The sequence below is a fragment of the Amia ocellicauda genome, chromosome 7, assembly GCF_036373705.1.
Source record: "Amia ocellicauda isolate fAmiCal2 chromosome 7, fAmiCal2.hap1, whole genome shotgun sequence".
Taxonomy (NCBI): Eukaryota; Metazoa; Chordata; class Actinopteri; order Amiiformes; family Amiidae; genus Amia; species Amia ocellicauda.
The window spans coordinates 24635930-24652063 of record NC_089856.1 but is presented as its reverse complement, the minus strand read 5'-3'; the positions used below and the strand labels follow the sequence as shown (position 1 = coordinate 24652063).

General features: G+C 36.8%; 1 protein-coding gene across 1 annotated transcript; it reads right to left on the bottom strand.

Annotated features, from left to right (window-relative positions):
* Positions 1-166: 166 nt before the first annotated feature.
* trpc1 (transient receptor potential cation channel, subfamily C, member 1) lies at positions 167-15895 on the bottom strand. The gene is made up of 13 exons (XM_066708869.1): positions 15381-15895; positions 13784-13938; positions 12935-13036; positions 12201-12403; positions 10160-10291; positions 9472-9667; positions 7985-8321; positions 5820-5959; positions 5216-5365; positions 3031-3215; positions 2446-2647; positions 1213-1407; positions 167-621 (listed from the first exon to the last, which is right to left on the bottom strand). The coding sequence occupies exons 1-13, from the start codon at positions 15544-15546 to the stop codon at positions 394-396; spliced, it is 2391 nt and encodes a 796-aa protein (XP_066564966.1). The 5' UTR covers positions 15547-15895; the 3' UTR covers positions 167-393.
* Positions 15896-16134: the final 239 nt, after the last annotated feature.

Genomic DNA, 16134 nt, shown 5'->3' with positions numbered 1-16134 from the left:
GTCTACTTTGCAAAACAATAAATAACAAGTTTCTAAATTTTGACAGCAGTACAAAGCTGGCAAGATATGTATTTGTGCCAGTAAACTGAAATATCCTGACACCTATATAATGCTGCATTTAAATTCGGCAGAGATTTTTGTTGTGTTGGTGTGTAGGAGAATAGGATCAATCCATACCTTTTTTTCTGAAATCATTTATTTTATCTTTTCATTAAAAAGAATAACAGTTATTAAAAAACAAATAACAGTTGAGTATAATATACAAGGGCAGATTTTCAAGGGGTTCTATATGAAAGGTGTTCCAGTAAGTTCCAGGGAATTTTAAAATGTCCTCTATTTTCCTGAACTAGAAGATGGAGATTTTCAAGCATTCTTGGCTTGCAGGGGAAAGAGTTAGCTTCTGGGGTAAAACATGGCATACTTGGAGGTTCGGAAACCAAGCAGATCCCTCATTTCGTTTCGGAATTTGGAAAGGTCCTGTCTGAGATCATTGAGGTTCTCCACTGTGGCCTGGTCAGTGCTCTGCAACTTCTGTCTGGTAGAGGTCAGGTATCGATGAACAAGACAGCACATTATCTTCTGGTAATTCTCATCTCGTTTCTGCTTCAGGGTCTTCCACTCCTAGGTACAAGTTGCAAATGTTGGCATTTAATCATGGGCTAATCTCTCATTAGGGAAAAAATCACAAAGACCATTCAGGAAAACTATAACAAATATTTTTGTACTTATGTTTAAACTGTAGGTGCAGGCTTGGTCTCCTATACTTAAAAAAAAGCTTTCCCCTCACATCATCTGTACAGAAAGTTCACTCTTGGGATTCAAGCATTGGGACATGGTTAGAATATCTAAACTCTGGACCAATCTTAGGTTTTAAGTGCAATTTAATATAGTTAGTTCTACATTTAACAAGACTTTTCTTTTAGCCATGATGTATTGCTCAGTGATATCAGATAAGGAGCCTTCAACCCACTAATAAAATCTGCACAAGTCAGCATCATTAGCTGTCTACTGCAATACCTTTTGTGTGGTTTAACCACCTCAAGTGAGAGGGAACAAATACAATTAAAATCAGGGCCTGCTGAAGTTGTGGGAGGTCACCTGTATTTACATTCTGAGTCCCAGCTGCTTGAGAAATCACAGGGGATTTTCCAATTGCTTTATAGAACACTGTTGGGCACAGACATGTAATTATAGCCTTCTAGACACACTTACTTTGAGGCTGTTTTGTCTTTTGACCTTGCCTTTGGAGGTGTGAGAGCAGATCCATTTACTGAGGCTGGTGATGAGATAGCATATGGTCTTTGGGGAAGGTATGATATTGAAGGGGGGAGGCAAGGTACATTTGTCATCAAAATAGCTCAGCCACAGCTTGGCCCTGGCGAACTTCCATTCTTTGTCCTCGTGGTTCTGAAGAAAAAGAGAAAGACATGGAAGACCAACGTTTAATCACAGTGAAACTATGGAAGGCAGATTGCTCTATTTAATAAGCATATTAAGCATATTAAAACTATACTGCATTCCCACTGAAAGGCATGAGCTATGTTTCGTGTAGTGCACTTGGCCAAGCACTGCAATTATGTTCTGAAAATGTGAACAGTACTGCATGTTTTAAGCATCTCCATCCCTGGTCATAGAGAGTTGAAGTGGTCTTCTCTCAATAGAAAAATGACACTATTCTGATCAAAAAATCGAATAACTAGTTTACCATTACATAATAGTGAGATCAGATTGAATAAATAAAAAAAAAGACAATCTGTCTTTTCAAGAGAAGTGTTGGATATGCCTACATGGAAAACTGCTACAAAACTGTACGCAATTTTAGGTAGTACTTCTGGCAATCTCACCAATCCTTTTCAATTAATACAAAATAAGGATGACACAAGTTACAGATTTGCCTTCAAAAGTGAAGCAAAATAAAACCTGTTATCTATTCATTGCCCTTTTGACCTTTTGAAGTTGAGAGCCTTGTTACCAAGAAGAAAAATCGAGACTTCTGCCTGGCTTGAAGTAACTGCACACATTGTTAAATTTGAGACATAACAGATATTTATCTTATTTGAAATCTATTAAAAGGTCCAAGCCTTTTTAAAGCAGTTTCATTAAGTCTCTGGCCCTTTTTCGATATATATTTTTTCACTGTGTATACATGTACATATATTTGACATATGCAGTGAGTCCTGGTTTCTGATAGCTGTGTGTAGGTGGATACATGTTTTATTTAATTATCAGGATAATTTTACCGGTGGCACATTTCCTTACTTTTTCTGACAGCGATTGTAAAAATTTAGAACAAATCGAGCTAGAGACTACGAAGCTGTGGAACATTGTTGTGTTGGCATTTTCTACCTGGGTTTCATTTGAAAACTTAATAAAGATGAGCTTTGAAACTTCATACATGGGTTAAAGGCTTGAAAAGCAGCCCTGTAAGGGTGTTGTTCTACTCACTGCGATCTGGCGGAAACTTTTGTGCAGCATAGCTACCAGCAGTTTCGTCAAAACAATGACAACCACAATGTTATATGTTCCAATGATCAAGGCTCCGACAAATGAGCGCAACTCCTCTGAATAGCTGATCCTTGTCACGTACAGAGCCACATGGGCCATGGAAAAAATGTACCAGAACAAGGCATAACATGTGCCTATGAACCTATGGAGAGGAAATCAACATCAAAGATCCAACCTATGAAAGGATAGTAAAGAATCATCTAAATTATAACAAAAAGTGGCAAGATAAGTAGTTAGTCGCAAAATGTTTTTTAAAGCCTGATTGATGAAACAAAATACCTTCATTTCTATTTTTAAAGGTGCAGAAAGTTGATACATTACATTTTATTAAAACCATTGGAAAGGGTTTTATTGAGTCACCCCAATTATATTGTTTGGTGCTTTTAAGGAAAAAACATGGATAATATGCCATAATATTTCACCATATGGTATGGTGTATCTATTTGATCTACATCCTCCTTGTTAAATCTACATGGTCAGCATAAACACGATTTGCACAACTTGCTGCCAAATTAAGGGGCTTACGAATGGAATGTATCATTGCTTTGTTGCTCGCAGAAAATCCCCACACAGTCTTTCTCCGCAGTCTTGCTTCGTTCCTTCTCATCCTTGCCGTACAGCTGTGTCAGCCCAATGGTGAAGGAGAAGAGAACAAGCAGAAACAGACCCAGGAACTTGCCGAATTCCTGAAGCATCTGTCCCATTGAAATCTAATGAAGAAATAGTCAAGAGTCAAATGCAGTGGTTGCAATGAAGTCATATAATGGGCCCAACCATGAATTGTTCAGAACTAAAGTGTACAAAAAACAGTCAACTTGCCTTTTAACAAGATCCCAGTTTCTCTGGCAACATTTTTAGACTGACTCACATGCTAATCTGAGTTTTCTGGTAGATGCAGGTTTGTCCAATTGACATGCTTTACCAAGTGAATGGGATCTAACGCAGAAGGAGAGGATAAAAGGGAGATAATACAGGTTTCTTTTCTTATATTATTTAAACTGAACTGAAAAGCATATTGTTTCTTACAAATGAAGTATCTCAGTTAGTATTTGAACCTACATAATCCAGGTAAAATTCCAGAGTCCTCACCATTACTCCTAGTTCCAATGGTTCATTTAAGCATTTTTACATGTTATATATTGTATAGTTGATAGGTAAAATACTATTTGAGTTCTTATATGTGATATCTGTATGGCATCTAACATCTACCGTATAGGTTAAAATGAGCATTTTAAGGCTGTTCCTCAGGTATAAGAATCCTATCATATTCCTGTAGAACTGGGGACAGTGGCCAGTTCAAGGGAAACATTGAGCAACATTCACATAGTCATAGAAAAGTACAGCATCATGACTTTTCTGTTTGTGGAAAAGACCATAAACGCTTGACCAGGGGTACACACAAGGTTCAAGAAACATAAGCCTCACTGTGTGACTGTGAATGGTATGATTTAGCAGTCAGAGTCATAGCAGAATCTCACTCACATTGGCTTAAAAAAGAACCAATGTACAGACCAAAATGTTAACTGACAAGATGTCTCAACAAGATTATATTTAAACAGCTATACTGGAAAAAAATATTAAAAAGTGTATTTATTTCTGGACAAAACTGCAAAACAAATGTGCCTTCTATTGGCTTTATCGTTACTCTCCTATTTGCTTTATGAAATCATTTAGAAACATACATTTCCGCTGGCAGAACAAATAAAGGTTGAAACACATATTTTTTAATGGTTTAAAGGTAATGATATTGTTGTAGATGTTTTTATAGTCTTCACTGAGAGTATTTTCACTGTACAAATATTAATGGAATGTAGGGGGTCACCAGCCAATAACCATAACTGCTATGCACTGATGCAGAATGGAATGATTCAGCCCTCTTGAGTATTCTTACAGCTGTGAATTTGGAGGTTTTTTTCCGTCAAACCAAACAAACACCACCCCTGTCATCAAGAACAAGACATCACAGTGTTTTAGACAACCCTGCAACTCTCTGTGACTCCCCATTAACCCCATATCCCAGACATACTTGAACCAGGCATATTGACAGTCCCTTCATATACATTTTTCTAATGATTGTGGGATCCAGTGGGAGGAAACAAATAATTCTTATTGCTTAAAAAAAAATTGGCAAGGTTGGCAAGAAAAAGTATTAGAGGTGGGATTCAGGCTGATTTCTTCAAGCCAGGGACTCAGCAAAATGAATAAAGGTGGCAAAGAACACTCCATTTGATAGCAGACCAACTCAAATTGGTCAGAGATATTTTTTGCAGTGTTTTGCAGTACAAATACATAAATCAACATCACTGTAGTCCAACCAGTGCCCACTTAGAAAACAGAGATAAGAATTCTAAAATCCCAACCCAATGTTCAATGATCAATGATCAGTTTTTGTTTGTTTTTGTTTCTTGTCATTGTACTGGAACACATTGATGTTTCCATTCATAGACTGTTGCAGCCAACAGTATTCACACCCTTCACCTGAAACAATATTTTTTACTCAGTATAATAAAACACTGATAGTATCACCAATACATTTACAGAGCTTGTGGAATACTAATTTTACTAATAATTGTGGAAAGCCTGGAGAAAACTATAAATATCTCTGATCTCTATGAAGTTTACACTCCATCTGCCTTACCATTGTTTGAAATGAAGGGTGTGAATACTTTCAACTACAATTGTATGGGTTATTTTAATATGAATACAATACCTGTAAAGGTCCCAGGATTGAGCTGGTTGTGTACATGAAAAAGAGTCGGAGGTAACTGAGAACATTGGCAAAGGCAAAAAGACCCTCAGCGACCAGGATGGGATGAAAAGCATCCCAATACTTCCTCTCTGTGTCATCTTTGTTTTTAAACTAGAACAAAGACAGAAGGTGACAAATCTTTTAAAAACTACAGATGTACATTTTTCACATTTCACATTCATCAAGAAATAACAGCTTTTGCCTCATGAGAGAATTAGCCCTACAGTCACAGTCATCCATATTTGGAATATTTCTCAGTGCTAAGAAGAGTGCTCTGTGTTTTACACAGAAAAACAATGTGTCAGATTACTTGTGATATAAGCAAAATAAATTGTATCATCTTCTGTTTAGAAATGTTTTGAGAGGGGGAAAAAATATCTAATGTTTCTGTTGAAAATATGCCATGCTTGAGGAATACTACTATAATGTTGTTTTCTACTTATTTTTAAGCTGGTAAATGTGGAGCCCTGGAGAAGTGAGTGTTATTGCAGAATAAAATATGTAACCCAATGGTTTAGGAACCCCAGACACCCCCAGATAGACTGACCAGAATGTATGAATTCACCTTGTGGTGTGCTACCACTTTCAGGGCAAAGGTTGACAAATAGAGGGAGTTCATGACGAAACTCAGCTGATTACGTGATTCCTCCAAAAAATCCTCCAGCCCTTCATACCACAGTCTTTTCACATCTGACCACACCATTCCTGAGGAAAAATAAAACATGTACCACATACTGCTGAGAAAACAAAGGAAACACTACATTGTAAAATAAAAAAATGCTGTAAATTTGCCTTTATATTATTGTATTCTTTACAGAAACAATATGACATGATATTTTAATTTTACATTACTGTGAATTGCCAGAATTTCTAGGACACCAATGATCTGGTAAGGAAGCAAGAATTTAGTTTCAATTTACTGTATAGCAGGTGGGTAGTGTAAATTATTAGGAAAATATTGTATTTAAATAGATACTGGTCTTGTGGACTTGCATTTTAATAATTTTAGTATAATTAGAATATATTTGCCTGAGGAAAGATTGAAAGCTTGGTACCCATGCGTTAAGCACCTGACCAAAGGACTTAGATAATACACAATACGATTAATGTATTTCACAGTATACGGAAATCTCAAAATAAGAAAATACATGTTGGTATTTTCCCTAGTGCCAGAATGTGGTATAGTGGCTCAGTTCAGGTTCAAATCCTGGTCAAACCAAGATGTGCTGTTTCATTGAAATGGGCTGCTAGAATACAATTTTTAATAAAAATAATTTTAAAAAAGCAATACAATACTGGCTAGTGTCTAGCAATAATAAATCAGTAACTCTTACCAGATTTTACAGTAGTGTAACTACTAGTAGTGTAATACAGTAAGCACATTTTTACTGTAAAGGTTACACTATGCCACTTTGAAGTAACTCTGTTACCGTAAGTAAATTACTGGAAACTACTGCCAGTAAGTCACTGAACATTTGTGTATTTATAGTGTATACTCGAAAAACATTCGGACATGTTAATGCTATTCATTCTTCTATTCTACATGATGTCTCTAGGGGAACATAAAAGAAGCACTAGAAGAAACATAGTCAATGTGATATTGCCAAACAGCTGACTACATCCAAAATGCATCCAAGTGTATGCTCTCCAGTTGCTGTCTAGAAGATATCACCAGTGTGTAATTTCTTAGATTTTAGGTGATGTTATGGAAGTACTCTTATCCACATATTCCTATACACAGCAATTCCTTATTGTCAATTGTATTATCAAACAGACAATCAGACCCAGATGGACTCTAACCTATAAAAAAAGGAAGGAGTAATTTTATTTTGGTCAAGTTATCGATTTAAGTGATGGTGGTACTTCAGTATATGTGTTTGTCTTTTTGAATAAAATGTTATGTTTGTGCCTCCAGACCAAATGGTCTTCCTTTACGTTACGCATAAAAATGTAATATATAGCTTTCAAACTGAAATATTGATATAGGTCTGATTTCACTTTGAAGTTCTATAGTCTACTCCAGAGAAGAGATTTCTTTAATGCCACCTTTGGGAATCCTCATTCCATCAGCATTCGTGCAAAGAAGGATAATCTCAGACAATCTAAAGCTTTAAAAATAAGATTGCCTGGAACTTTTAAAGTACTACTTTCTCAAATACCTTTTCCATATCCTTTCAGGACACTGTTTATATTTTGGCTGATGACTCACTCGCATGTTAGGCTGCAATGGTGATTGTATTAATAACAAAGCCAAATCTCTCCCATCTGCTTTATACCACTGTGTGATCGAGTTGGGCTTGAGGCCTAGCAGTAAAATAGCCTTATACTACCTCCAAATGAGCATTGGAAAGTCTTCTTGTTTGTGGGGGGTTTAATTTCCTTTTTTTTTTCCTGAAAGGAAATGCAAAAGATATCGCATTTCTACTTAATGAAATTTCCAAAACTATCAATGTGCCGATATGAATCAAAACCTTGAGCAAGAATAGCACTGGCTTCTACTCCTTAAACATCTTCCAGGCATGCACTGGGGAATATAGCGTTTCAGAGAATAAGACAAAATATGGTATTCCTTCATTTTCCACAAAATACTAAACCACAGCAATGTGGACTAGCACTTAGCTTTCCCTTATACTTTTTTCATTCCTTTGCTTGTTTTGCATTCCAACATTCCAACTGCATTTTCAGATTGCACCCCCATCCCATAAATTAAAAGAATTGAGATTGTCTCACCTATGATCCAAAGAATCAGCAAGTAGTCAATCATTTCTAGGGCTGGGCCCATGGTGTTTCTCTTGCCTTCATTGTAGACCAGTGAGTAGAGGTTGAGCAGCAACAGGAAGGTGAAGTAGGAAGCCATGTGGATGATGAACTTCACAAAGGGAGTGTGGATAACCTGGCCTACTCGGGATCTTGGCACCAGCAGGTAACAGACAGACAGGATAGGCCAAAGCATAGCCACTGTCAATACTGTCAGGATCTTCAGACAAGTGTGCTTACGCCTATAGCTGGCTGTCTGCCCAAACCACACTGTGTTTAGGAACTGCTGGCAGTTTGACTGGGCCACAAACTGGGGAGAGTAAGACACACGCAAACACACACACACACACACACACACACAAAGGGGGGCAGACAGACAAAGAGAGGGACATAGAGAGAGAAGACTGTCAGACAGATCAACTAACAATATTCCTAGACTTTTTTGTTTTTCTTTGTTTATCTCTGATAGCTAAGCGGCCATTTTAAGTTTCATAATAAAATAAAATTGGGGAAGCATGTGGTGCAAATAAAAAACACTAAAAAGGAAATTAAAAGTAATTTTAAAAGTTTAAATGAAAGTGGTAGATAGAAACAAATTTATAATTTGTATTATTTTTACATTTCAAATAACAAGTTGGAGATTTCTGAGAACATGAGTTAGGGATAAGTAACTTAGGTAATTTAAGGACATCAATAAACCACAGACATTTATTTTTAAATTGGAACGGTCATGAAGTACGGTATAGCAGCTTGTTAGCACAATACATTGATGTAGACTTCAACATGTTAATTAAAAAAAGTAGTAAGTATATTAAGTAAGCAAAGAAAAAAATACAGGAAAGTTACCAAACCCTTTGTAGCAGTGTGTGGTGGTATAATGCAACATTTGAAATGTGTAATGGAAAGTACATGCCAACTCCTATAGCATCACCATATGCTAGTTCCAGCAAAGTACATTTTACTATTTTTGATACATGATCATCAGCATACAGTAAATTATTACCTGTGACACACATTCTGAAAGAGTACATTTGACATACTGGAATATACACCATTATAAAATGCAAAAGGAAACTGGTAAAACAGTCAGCTGTCTCTTTGCAGGCAATATTGTATTATGAAACTACAGCCTACAGGGAAAGGCTCAGCCATAAATAATCCCCAAGCTTCAAAGATGATCCTCATAAAAGAAGGTAAATCTCAGCAGTCCAATTTTTTTACATCATAGTCTTACACAATGTTAAAAGAAAGCATGACTTCCTATCCTAATTTTAACAAACCACTACAGTACTTTGACTGACAAAACAAAATCTGAAATTCAATCAGTCTTTGTAGAGAGTTTCAAGACTAAGCATTCCAGTGTACTGCACAAAACTTACTACATTGCACTGTAATGTACACTACTGTACTTCCACTGCACTCCCTCGCAATCCTTGCAAGCTGCCTCTGGGAAATCCCACCTCCTTCTGGTTGTACTTGATGGCCAGTTTGAGGCGGCTGAGGTTCATGCGCTCCTCCAGCAGGCCCCGCTTGTCCACATGCTCGTCGCTGTACGTGTGGTTCAGAATCACCTCCAGCTCCCGGGAGTTCCTGGCCTGAGCCAGCAGGTCCTTGGCAAACATCTTGCACTGTTTGGCCAGCTCCTCATAGTCATTTCTGTGGACAACATCAATAGGGAAAACACACTGCTGATTAATCCTCTAAAAGCAGGCTAATGTTTTAAAACAGTCAGGCAGGACTCATGTGGGGGGTTTCAGACTTTGCCAATTTAGGATTAGATCAAACTTTGACACACCAACTAATAACAGACAAACCTATACTGTACATCATGGCAGTTACATTCATGAGAAAAAGAAAGTAGCATCTTACAAAAAATGAATCTGCCACTGAGTCAAAGTTTTTGCTTATTTTGGTTAAAGTAATGTTCACCTATAATGTGAAGGAGGTAAAGTACAATACGCAGTATTGCTGTGTTCCAGCAGCAATTTAAACCCTATTAAATTAGCTTTAATACCATTCTGCTGCCCTTTCTTGGCAGATACCTTATAAACAAAGAAACGTTCATAAATGTTAGATAAACAACATTCTTCTTTAACAGGAATATAGAGAGCGAATGAAAAGCTGTGCTGCTGTTTGAGTACCACATACCTGAACTCCACTTCCACCAGGCTAAGCTCCTTCAGGTCTGTACTGAGCTCAAAGGCTCTGAGTATTGGGTCTTCTTCAGTGAGCATTATCAGCGAGGGGCTTGCCAAGCAGCGGTATATATCTAGACGAAACCTATGACACAAACATAAAGGGCCTGATTATCCAAAGTCGGTAAAGGTTTTATTCACGAATTGCTTTAATTTCTTTGATGACACTGATAATTTATGGGAGCTTTTTGCAGTTATTGTATATAATTGTATCTTCTTTACTCACACAACATAACTCTAATAAATATACATATTGGCTCATTAACTTCGCAAAGTCAGGCCCAAAATCACATCAAAGGTTGTGTGAGTAACTACTTACAGGCTCTGGTTAGTTTTATGTATGGAAATATGCAGCACAACACTGAGTTTTGATTGATCTAGCAACACACTATAATATATACAGGCAGTCATGAGTGGTTTTGTTTGCTCAAAGTGGTTGGAAGGCAGAGAGGTTATGTGACTCATTTTCACTGCTATTTTGAATGTTGGATAGGAGTGAAATTCTCTACTAGAAGCTCCATCAATATCCTTTGGCAATATCGTATTTGCATTGTGTGTGCTCAGTGCATTCTGGGAATAAAAGCTTCCCTCTTGTTTGTAAGTCAATGCTGTTCAGAACAGAGGTGTTAACATTGTGAGAGCACTGGGATTCTGGGATTGCTTTTTCCACCTTACAGTTAGCAGATGTTTGAGAGAGAAACTAAAGAATGATATAATTATTTAATAACAGTAGCAAACTATAAATGGCATTAATACAAGATTGAAAAAAGGAAGTAAAATTAAAGAATACATTGAATTAAATCTATAAAGATCTTTAAAATAAAGTATTCCTTTATTCTCAGTACATCTGATAAGATTCCAAAACCATACCTTCCTAGTCTATTCATAAATAAAAAGTAAAAATTTCTGTTACTGGCCCACCTACACAAAAATTAAACAAGTTAACAATATTTTTGATTCCAGATATTCCTAAACAGATTCCAACAACTCTCTTTTGAGAGGGAAATTAATATCCACTCACTGATATATTTTTTTAGTTCTATAACTGAAAACCTCAAATTTTAACCTGTTACTCTTCTCAAATATCATAAGAGCACACAGAAAACACATTCCTTTTCTAAGTCTTTTTAATACATAGCAAGTTGAAGAATTAAGAATGATTACCTGCACATTTCTCGTGCACATTTTGGTAATGGTTTTCAGTATGCTGTGAATCCTTAAAATATGTTAAGGAAACACATTTAGCAAGCACAGTTGTATTCACTAGAGACACTTTAAGCCCTTGATGTCAGTGCACAACTATAAAAAAGACAGGACTTTTCAAACAATTCCTTTCAATTGTTATCAGCTATTCATAAAAAATACATTGCCCATATTATTAAACACAGGAAGAAAGTGCACTGTAGTTTTAATCCAGTCTAAGGGCACTTTCAAATTGAATGGCTCCATTATATGACTGAATTTCATTATCAATCATCTTTAATTCTGATGCTAATGGAACGTGTTTGGCCAGCACTAAGACATACTTTTTTTTCTTACATTTAGGCTTGAAATAAAAGAGAGCTTATCATAATGTAAGCATGGTCAAATACATTAAAATGTACAGGTCTGAAAACAGAAATGTATTTCAAATGAGGATCTATACTACTGAAGCCAAAACATACTCAACTAGAGAAAAACATCTTATGGAATCCACTATAAATTGTTATATCGAGTTTCACTTAATCTGAAGGAAACACAGCTCAAATAGTTTTGTAATGGAAAGCATACATCTTCAGGGTTATGTGTTTAACTCTGGTTTCATGACACTTTCATTTACACTTGTTTTTCTCGAAACCCTTAATTACAAAATTTGCCAAAACACCTGCTTAACTGATCCGAACTGAATGTTTCCAAGTACTTATAATCTGATTTCAAGGTGACTAATGAAACCTACTGAATGGAGACTACTGCCCGACATGGATGCTTTGAATTCTGGGTTAGGTCACACGTGCCTGGAGTGCCGAAGACTGTCCTTTTTGTTCTTGGCATTGCAGAGGGTGCACTCGCAGCCAACCGCATGAGGCCTGGGCAGGGAGATGTCCTGCTTCAGCAGCATGGTCAGGATCTCATAGTTGTTCCGATGAGCCGCAAGAATGACAGGGGCCACATCCATAGTTGTAGAGTACTCCGGGTTCTGAATACGCTGCATCAGTTTCTGAGAAAAAAGCAACCAAAATCATCTTATATCATCTTATACACACACATACTGAGGCATTTGTCACAAGTTCTTTGTTCATTCTTCTGAAGTGCACTAACAGTCCCTGCTGTATGATCCAGTTCTAAGGTGGAGACCAGGAGAGTAACAGACTCCTGATGGCAGGGGAGATGATAGGAGTCATTTTCATGCCAGCAATACCAAATGCATACCAGATGGCTGACTTGGCCTTGACACTGCTTAATCACCTAGGCAAAAGAAAAATCTTTCCATACTTTTCATTCAAACACATATTTTCATATTTTTCTAGTAAATTACAAAGGATACTTCCAAATAGCAAAGTTAATCACATTTGCTGGATTTTTGTGTGTCCTTTGAAGAACAATTCAATGGTGGATATTTAACCACCCTGTTTTCAATAAAAGGAAAAACTGGCTTCATTCTTCTTTATACTCACCAAGATGACAATCTTAGTGGCTTAGTACTTAAATAATAAAAACACCAGAAAAGATAATCTGAGGGTAGACTAACTGCAATTGATGGCTTGGAGGACCTCCTTGGTCGATGATTGAGTAGGATATCAACGGCCCCCACTACTTCTGAATCAATGGCAACCAGAAGTGCATCTGTGGTCTGGAAATAAAAAGAAGAGAAGAACAATAAATCTAAAATAAAAAAGAAACACAAATAGCTTGCAATGACATGCACAGGTTTTATATGTATAATAATGCATTAATAATCACTGTCTGAAACCACCATTATTATATCTAAACTAAATGTGAAGTCAACTATCTTTGGCCTAGACCAAAACAAAACCATTACCTAAAAGTAAATTATAACTATATACCTTTTTGTGCTTTCACTTATTGTTAGGAGCCAGTTTTTACTACTTAAATAAAAACATAAAATGGTACAAGTTTGTAATTTGTTGATTCTACTGTATAATTTCTAATACAAGAGATTTGTCAGCAACAAATATTTTAGTTAGTAAATATCAGAGACAACCATCCCTTAACCGAGTTCAAGAAGGTGGGTTCTGAAAACTAAAGTATTAGGTTTACCTCCTACATTGTATTATGTATAAATGAAGAACCTATAATTTTTCATTCGATAGTGAACATCCTGACAAACTTTTTTTGGATACAAAAATTAAGTCTATCTCACTGTTTAAAAGATGTTGTCCCCCGCTAATCAAGGCTCCATTACCTTCAGTGACTAAAATGATCCAAAAAACAAAGATGTCATTGACAAACTAAGACCAGCACCACTTTGTGAAATTGTAACCAATTAATTACTATTAAATGCTCAGTGTATATAGCAGAACAATGACAGACATACTGCATTGATTGACTCTTACTTCCTAGTTAAATTAGGCTTTACCTGACATCCATGCTCCAAAAGAAGTTGCAGAATATCCAAGTTCTCATTTTCAATTGAAATGGTGACAGCATTTCTGCCCAGAACATCCACACAGTTAATATTAAAGTCACCATGCCTCTTCTCTTCCAAAAGTTTTTTCACCATATAATAGTCACCTTCAGAGAAAAAAAAAAAAAAAAAGCAGCATCAGAGCTAGGGAGATTCTGAACAGCAGCAGTTGTTTAACATCCTACCAGTAAATGTTAAGAAAAATAATAAAATGTCAAAGATATGCTCTTCTGCTGTTTATGCCTTTATATAGTCAGCTAGTGGAAGTCGTTCTCTTGGAAGTCTGTGTGCAGTTTTAATAAACATAACCTGATTATGTTTTACTGTAAAAAGCCTATCATATTATCTTACATTATCGTGAGCATTTCCTGAAAAGGGACACACTGATATACAATCACAAAACATCCCTGTTATAAAATATAATCAAAGCTGGCAGAACAGTATTGTGCAGTGTATCATAATATGTCATGGTCAGAGTGTCCTTCGAAAAAGCCAACCTCTACATAGCACATAACCTCTGCTACCACACATTTCTGTCAGAGAGGTCTAAAACATTAAAGTGTGTACTGTTTCCTAAAATTCTGTACACTTCTATGTCATTCCAACGGTGCAATTCCCAATATGTATCAAAACTGCCACTTTAATCACTTAGTACATTATTCTGACAGCTCTCACAATTTCAGGGACCTGGTGTGCCATGTAATGTGATCCAGTAGTCATGGGGATTGCAAAAAAAAGTTGTGGAACTCTGCTCGGATGTCCAAAAGCTAACTTTTCAGAGAAAAACTGGGGAAATATGGAAATCTTCCCCAGGGCTAAATTCCGTGATAACATATTAGTTCACCAGCTGTATGCAGGATTAAGTAGCCTAAAAGAAATGTATACATGCACACACTTAAAGGTACGAGTGATATTTAGTATTTACTGATAGTAATCGCAATTGCAAAAACAAATATATATACATGATTTGCGTTTATAACAGTAGAAGGTCGATTGGTTAATTTGCAGTGGTGCCATTGTGAAATGCGTCAATTCTAAGGTAACTGAGCAGAGCTTAGTTTTAACTGGATTGGTCCCTGAAAACACAGTGTCAGTATTATTAATGTCTCATGAAGGTCTTGAAGTAGCCCAAGGAAAGAAAAGCAATTTAAACACATAGTGATGTAAAGGACTGGTGCAGGCATTATACAATATTTAACCACCTACGGATGCAGTTCTGAAGAGGGTGAGGACTGTACAGACATTGCTGTGGGACGTTCAAAGTACGTAACAAGATTAGTGTCCAGACTTAAATAAATAAATAAATAAATACATAAATGACAAAAGCGTTCCCATCGTGTCTATGCCGATCTCAGTTGTTTGTTTTGATATATCCTGAGCAATGAACCTGTTTCGTCAACAATATAACACAATACATTGGCTTCTGTTATTATTATGAGTGTTCTTATCGTTTGTTTGTTTTGTGGTCGTTTTTGGCAATACAACATGCAGCTTGTTGTGATATAACTGCACCAGCTAAGAACCCATCCGTGCGTATGACGTCACCTACCTTTCTCACAAGCCAGCAAGAATAGCTTCTCGTCCAGGGTCGTTTCCTCTTTCACCTCCCGCACATCCTTCAGTGCCAGATACTTATCCGGAGAGGACGAATCTGTGCTCTGGTACAGAGCAGCCATTATGACAGAAAAAGAGTACGGCAACACATTGATGTGCATCACACACTAAGCAGAAGCGTCCATTTAAAGAAGAAGCCCTTCCGTTTCGTTTTTTTTTTCGTTCTAGAGGAGCAACACCCCCACCTCAGTATCAACAGCTGAGCAATACAATTCCAAGATAATTATGTCCAATCTTCTTTCCTTGCGGTTGCTCGGCGATGTGTGATCTGTTTTATGATGCAGGGAGATTTTTATAGTCACTCCCAAGTTCTTTCTCCTGCTATTTATTCTATTTTCGCGTACATATACGACATATGCCTTTATACGGGACGCAAGCTGTATCTTTATAACCAGCGAGCTATTATAAACAACTTCACCCCCGCCTGGCGCTCTCAACGCATTGGTCCTGATGGTGTTACTGCAGTGGTGTGCGCATGTGCACTGTCCACCTGCCTATCCATCTTTAGGGTGAGTCTTGAGGGACATGCTATATTACATAAGACTGAACAGCATCATCAGGCAGCAGCTTAAAGTGTTAATACACTTCTAGTACACTTCTTTAAATGTTTTTTAAATACTGTTTTTAATTGTAATGATTGTATTATTCTAATTATAAATATGAAGATTGTTATTATAGACATAACTCGC